The sequence below is a fragment of the Gracilinanus agilis genome, chromosome 3 (genome assembly GCF_016433145.1).
Source record: "Gracilinanus agilis isolate LMUSP501 chromosome 3, AgileGrace, whole genome shotgun sequence".
NCBI lineage: Eukaryota > Metazoa > Chordata > Mammalia > Didelphimorphia > Didelphidae > Gracilinanus > Gracilinanus agilis.
Genome location: NC_058132.1, coordinates 410,925,445 through 410,932,569, shown reverse-complemented (window position 1 = coordinate 410,932,569; position 7,125 = coordinate 410,925,445). Strand labels below are relative to the sequence as shown.

The 7,125-nt window shown below is 39.3% G+C and overlaps 1 protein-coding gene across 1 annotated transcript in view; it reads right to left on the bottom strand.

The window, feature by feature from the left end:
• Window positions 1-6,684, bottom strand: part of CLIC6 (chloride intracellular channel 6) — an 85,498-nt gene extending 78,814 nt beyond the window's left edge. Inside the window, exon 1 of the mRNA XM_044670239.1 lies at window positions 4,939-6,684. Within this exon, the coding sequence (XP_044526174.1) occupies window positions 4,939-6,411 (1,473 nt within the window). The 5' untranslated portion in view covers window positions 6,412-6,684. The remainder of the gene's footprint in view (window positions 1-4,938) is intronic.
• Between the last annotated feature and the right edge of the window lie 441 nt (window positions 6,685-7,125).

Here is a 7,125-nt window from a genome sequence, read left to right as displayed (position 1 = left end):
GGAAGGGAAGAGAAGGGAAGGGAAGGGAAGGGAAGGGAAGGGAAGGGAAGGGAAGGGAAGGGAAGGGAAGGGAAGGGAAGGAAAAGAAGAAGCAATAGTAAAAATATTGAGAAAAATATATTAAGTTATGATAAAAATAAATCTGAGATTATTCCAAATTTGACTAATTCTCATAGCAAAAAGTTCTACAAGAGTTCATAAGTTATCACCTTCCACCAATTTTTTTACCAAAAGTTTGGCAATTTAAACTCTGGGGATATTCCTTCAACTAATAGTAACTGCAATATTGCCATAATCGATGATCTTTGGGAGTTGCTAAAGTCAACATGCAAACACACACACACACACACCACACACACACACACACACACACACACACACACACACACACAGTCATCACACTATGGCCAATCTAGTAATGAACCTCTCCACTGGGATACTTTTATAACTCAGTCTCATTTCTATGGTATAAGGTCTCAGAGTAAGTTTTTAGCTAGAGTAAGTTCCTACAAAGATAGAGAATTTGTTAAAATAAATAGAACCCACCAAATTCTTACCAGAAACCTCAGAAGGGGAGGGGGAAGTTTAGGCAATTATCATCATGGATTTCTGGGCAGCAAATTACTTGAATCGTTGCCAAATAGCTACTCTTTTGCTTCTCTAGAATTACTTGTGATTCTCTTCTGTTCCTTTGTTTACATTATTCCTTTTTTTTTTAATCTGCAATGCCTCTTCCCTAAAACTCTGTCCAATTCTTATCTCATCCTTTAAAAGACCAACTCAAAAGTGGCCTCTTAAAAGAAATTTTCCATTTCCCAGAATCACATATAATCTCTTCCTTTTTTAGTTTCTCAATGCTCTTTACAAAACTCAGACTGCATTTTCACATTGTATTGTATAACATAGTTATTTGTTTCAATCATATCTTCCCTATCATATTGTAAGCTCTGTAAAGGTTTATTCATCCTTACTTCCTCCTCCACAGTTCAACTGCTATCACATGGTAGACATTCAATAAAAATCTTTTGGCTGAGTGAAGGAATAAAGCATTTGTACCCAAGTGATTTGCTTTTTATAAAAAATTGTGAATTTTAAACATGAGCAAACAGCTTGTAATGAGATGACTAATTTATTGTTGTTTAGTCATTCTTCGGTCATGTATGTCTGTTTACAACCCTATTTGGAGTCTTCTTGGGAAGGATACTGGAATTGTTTACCATTTCCTTCTGCAGTTTATTTTACAGATGAGGAAACTGAGACAAATAGTGTTAAGAGACTTGCCCAAGGTCACACAGCTAGTAAGTGTCTGAGGACAGATTTTAGTTCAGGAAGATCAGTCTTCCTGACTCTAGACCCCAAACCCACTATCCATTGCACTACCTACCTGTCCCAGGAAGATTAATAAAAAAAGAAAGAAAGAAAGAAAGAAAGAAAGAAAGAAAGAAAGAAAGAAAGAAAGAAAGAAAGAAAGAAAGAAAGAAAGAAAGAAAGAACAATCATATGAAAGCAGGAATATTTTAAAAGGGGTAACCCACTTCTTCAAGAAAAAAATTTATTGATTATATACTGTGCCTATTGAAAAACAGTCTATTTTAACGACTTATTACCATCACTTCTGCTTTCCTGAAAATATATTACATCTGGAATATTCTCTTATGGACTTCACCCTAGGATCACAACAACCTGATTTCAAATAGCATTGCATCTAAAGAAAAAACTTAGGAAAAAAATATTGTATCAGGTTTGGAATTCTGTTTGGAACGTAAAGTGAGGGCTGTTTTGATTGGTATTATTAAAAATAAGACAAGATTCTGAATTTTATTGTGTTTTAAATGTCATTAATAGTGCAGGAAGAAGTTAAAAAGTCTTAATAGTTTAATGAAAGACATGCTTTGGGAGACCTTCAAAGTTTGCTTTAGCCAGCAACTACCTGAAAAGCACATGTTTAGAGATTTGTTTCCTCCTTTTAAAACAATGATTTTTAAAAAATTCACCTATCTAGTTTTTTGGATAAGTTGTTTTTTAATATCATTCAGGTTGCATTTTTTGAAGAAACAAATAAACTACACTACTCAGAAACACCTGAGAAAACTAATTATTTGTTTTCTTTCTTATCACACCCTTATCCCAGAAAAGTGGATAAGTACCTAAGGGGATTTTTTTCAAAGCAGGATTTTTTTTATCCCCACAAATCCAATGAAGTTAGTGGTAGCTGAGCAGCTGAAAATTCCCTCAAAGTGTTTGTAAAGGGTTCTTTGAATATTTTAAACCCCACATGACAAAATTCCACAATAATAGTTTAAAGATAATAAATGGCATAATACAACCAGATTTCAAGAGACCACAATAATTTGGGATTTTAAAGGCTTGGAATCTCCTTTTTAAATTATCACTCAGAAATACTCTCTACCACATTTTGTCCTTAATAATATAAATGAAGGCATCAAATCATTAATTCTGACATCCTTCCTCCTCCAAAAGGCAGATACATGGCTCAGTGGATAGAATCTGTCCTGAAGTCAAAAAGTCTCATTTTCTTGAGTTCAAATCTGGCCTCAGATACTTACTAGCTGTATAACCCTGGGCAAGTCATTTAACCCTATTTGCTTCAGTTTCTTATTGTATAATGAGCTGTAGGAGGAAATGGCAAACTACTCCAGTATCTTTGCCAAGAATACCCCAAATGGGATCATGAAGAGTCAGACACAGCTGAAATAACTAAACAACCCCTCCCCCCAAAAATCAGTTATTTCATCATCCTATAACCCAGAAAAGTCTTTAGCTGAGGAGGCAATTAAGATGTCTCAGAACTAGCCTTAGCTTTGTTTATGATTTGACCATGTGCAAGTCTTAACCTCTTATATGCATTTACTCAAATATCAAATGGAACTAACACCTGCTCTTCCTATTCATTGGGGTCCCTTAAAGAATAAAACATGGAAGAAATAACTTTTACAAAGATAATTTTGAGGTTTAGAGTTGAGTAACTAAGATAGTGATTAGTACCATGATTGGAATAAGAAATTGGAGAGGGAAGAAAGAGGAAAGTGGTTTTGTAGAGGTTTATTTTAAGTAAGTCAGGATATTTTCATAAAATGTATTGTAAGCAGTAAAGAGTATTGGAGTGGAATACAAGTGAGAGATCAGGGCAAAAGAAATAAATAACAGTTAACAGCATAAAGACAATAGTGTAAGTTGCCAAGGGGACCCATTTGTGAAAGAAAAGAATGTAGTTAGAGAAAAATAGAGCTATGATTGAACTTTTAAGAATGCTAACAAGTAGGGGTGGAAAGAAGTACAAGCAAAGAAAAGATGAAGTAAGAAAAGTAGGAGCAGAGAAATAAAAGGAAAATCTGGAAAGGTCAGTGTCATGGAAGTCAAAGGAGAGTTTCAAAGATAATGTCAAATGCTACAGAGAATGTCAAATGCTATAGAGAAATCATAGAAAATACAGACTCAGACAAATAAAAAAAATTTTTGGTAATCTTGAAATAAGTAATTTCAGTAGGGGTAGGGATGTTAATTGAAGTTTGGGGTGTTGGGGTTTTTTTAATCAACCAGGAGAAGATTAAGTGAAAGGATGAAGTAGAACCTAAGTCTATCAGCAAAGTGCCAAAGGAGAAAAGCAAACATTGATTGTACATATTGTTAAGAGGAACTAGAAACTGGGGATTCCTAAATCTAGCAGTCAAGATGATATAATGAAATAGTTGTTATTCTTTGTAGAGTAATACAGATCAGGGGTATCGACAATCTCCTACCAATCTCAATGACATAGCCTTAGATTCATTCTGAAAATATCTTACACAGACTAGTGGCTATCTCTCTTTGGAAAGTAATATTTCTTTTGTGGGAAGAAATGGTGAAAGCCTTTTCTTCCACTTCTCCCTTTCCATCAAAGAATTCTGAAAAGATTTATTTTAAATTATTATATAAGGAAGTTTTACTTTTTTTTTACTTTAGGAATCTCCTTTCATTTGAGTTCACTAGCTTCTAGAACTCTTGTCAATAATTTGTTAAAGAATTATGAGGCAATGTAGAAAGCACATTCTTGGCCTTATTATAGCCTTCTATCTTAATTCTAATTATCCAGAATTTATTAACAAGAATTTTTCTACCATGTTAGACGAACAGTTGTTGTTTGTTTGTTTTTTAATGACCATTACAACTTCAAATTTAAACATTTTATATATACATATATATCTTAAATAACTGTAATAATTTCTTATGATTGAAAATAACATTGAAGTTTTAACATACAAATCAAAGAATATTTATCACCATAAAGTACTATGACTTTTTTTTTGCATGTGGCACTTTCAGTGCACATGGCATATTTTATTCATTACAAATATTCCTTATTTATTGTACTAGAAATGATATCTTCCTGGAATTTTTGGAGACTGAAAACAAATCATCTCTTTAATCACTGAAATTTGGTACTGTAATTATTTTTCACTTTACCTGCTTTCTGATTATTCCTTTCTGTGACATTTTCATAGCTTTAATCCTGTTGGTAGAAACTACTTTGTACCACTTAGTGGCTGTTTGGTAGCTACTTTGCAAGTAAATGGTTGGGGGGTTGAGGGGGTGGAAGTGGGGAGCGGGAAGGAGGTTGGGGACGCGGGGGTGGGGAGGAGGGGAGGGAGTGCAGGGGCAGGAGAGTGAAATGGGAGGAGGATTTTTTTTTCTAGTGAACTGAAATAGTCAAGTCATTATTTTCAGGACAAAGGACAGTGGAAAGTTTGGATTCGCTTACATAATTACCCTTAATTCTAACACGTCTTCCCTGGAAACCCAGGAACTTAGGGTACGAAATGAAAGCACACTCTGCCCAGCGTCTCGTCGAATGTAAGAAGTCTACACTCACAAAGGGAAAGGGTTAAGGGACTGACAAGTTGGGAGTAAGGCGGAAAGAGATCAGAAAGCGGGACTTACCTTGACGAAGAGGGAAATGTCGTGTTCATTCCCCTCGGCCAGTGCAGGAGCTGAGGGTCTCTCTCCTGAAGCCTCCTCTTCGGATGCTTCTCCTTCCTCTTCCGCGCCGTTCAACCCGGTCCCTTGTTTATTTGTCTCGGCTTCGGCAGGGGCACCTTCAGAAGTGGTCTCCGACAGGTGGTTGCTCAGCTCTGTCTCCAACTTTCTCTCTGGAATAGTCTTCTCATCTTCCTCCTCCTCCTCTTCCTCCTCTTCTTCCTCCTCCTCCTCCTCCTGTGGACTTCCATCGAGGTTTTCTTCCTCGCCCTCGGTCATAAATTCTATATTATTTTTCTCTTTACCCCAATTTTCTTTCCCTTCTTCCACGGCTTCTTCTTCAACATCCGTCTTGGCACGAAGGCTGGCATATTCTACTTGCACTGCTTCTTTGGGATCTCCTCCAGCAGCAGTGTCCTTTACACCTTCCTGTCCTCCGCTTTCCTCCAGGGCCAGCCCTTCCGCACCCTCAACTTCTGTGCTCTCCGGGTAATGCGCACCTTGGGGAACCTCATTTTCCTGCGCATCATCTGTCAAACCGTCCCTGATAGGGCTCTCCTCTAGGCTTGGTTGGTTGTCCACTTCTCTTTCTTCCTGCTCCCTGGCTGTTGGACCTACAAACTCCGTTTGCTGTACGGAACTGTTTTCTTCTCCTCCGGAGCTCTCTCCATTTTCAGAATCTCTATCTTCTAGTCTTTTCTCCCTCTCTCTTTCGAGGCCCGCTACTTCCATCCCCGCTGCAGGTTCTATTGGCTGTCCTTCGGGTTGTAACAGCTTCACGCCCTCCTGAACCGTTTCCTGGGAAGCTATCCTTGCCGCTGCTGTAGTTTCAACTGCTGCTTCACCCCCTACGCTGTGCTCCGCCCCTACTACTGCCTGTGTCTCTGGGTGTCCCGGGTCCTCTGCTCCTTTGGCTGCTCCCTGGCTCTCCTCTTGCTGCCTTTGGTGCTCAGTGCTGCTGCTGCCCTCCAGTTCTCTTCTCCCTTCTCTGCTGAACCCCTCTACTTCTACATTGTCCAGTACTTCACTCCTCTCTTCCTTCTCCCACTTTTGCTGTTCTATTTGTTCCTCCGCGTTCCCTGGGGATTCCCTCGCTTTGTCCTCGGGTTTTTTCAGTGAATCCTCCTCCCAGTCACTTTGTGTCAGGGTTTTACATTCTTCTGCTACCCTCTGGTCTATTTGGACAATTGCTGCTCCTGCTTCCTCCCTCGCCTCCTTGAGAGTCTCTGCTGGGGTAATTGCTCCCGCCCCATCTCTGGTAGCATCCTCTTCAGAGTACTGTTTTTTTTCATTGTACTTTACCTCTGTCTCCTGCTCCTCCTCTTTCGCCACCATATCAGGCCCCAGTTCTCCGATTCCCTTTTCCAACAGTACTGGGAGATCTGCATTCTCCTTGGAGGCTGGGACTTTTACCACAGCTTCAGCAGTTTCTGTCATGTCTCATGGAATTATTGTCCTTCGCTTGAGACCCCTGATGAAAGAAAAAACTGGTGGAGATTCCGCAGACAGAACGAGTCTTCCCAGCCTTTCAGCTCTAGCCCAAGGGATAGACTCCTTTGTTACCCTCCTTTTCCTTCCTTCCCAGTCTTGGACTTCTGGGATCTGTGGTGACTCCGGATCAAATGGATTAGTGCTTATTTCGAGCTGCATTCATGACGTTTAGAACTAAACCCTCAGTGTCCCAAAACCTTGATCTCAATCTCAAGAATTTAAGTCTTTTTACCAGCAAGAAAATTGGAGAAGTCCCCTAACCACCAATTGGGCTTAGGTAACTTTCACTATCTGGTGACTTTGCAAACCCTTGAAGTACCTGCCTGCCCTTCCCCCTCAGTTAAAACTTCATCTCTTAGCCCTTGGGCGGAGCTCAGTCACCTAGGCTGACCTTTAGCACTAGAGCCAACATAGGTCCTTCCCTCCTGGGGCCCCTGTTGGCTTTAAAGAAAGGGATTACATTTAAGTATGGAAAACAGAATCACATAATCATTAAAAGCTAAAAGTGACCTCAGTTGCCATCTAATTCCATTTTTGGATGCTAATTGTTAATACTTTTTTCCCCCTGACATTAAAACTAAACTGGTCTCTTTGCAAGTGCCAGTCATTGTACTTGCCCTGTACTGGCCCTCTGAAGGTGAACCACACAAATCCAACAGT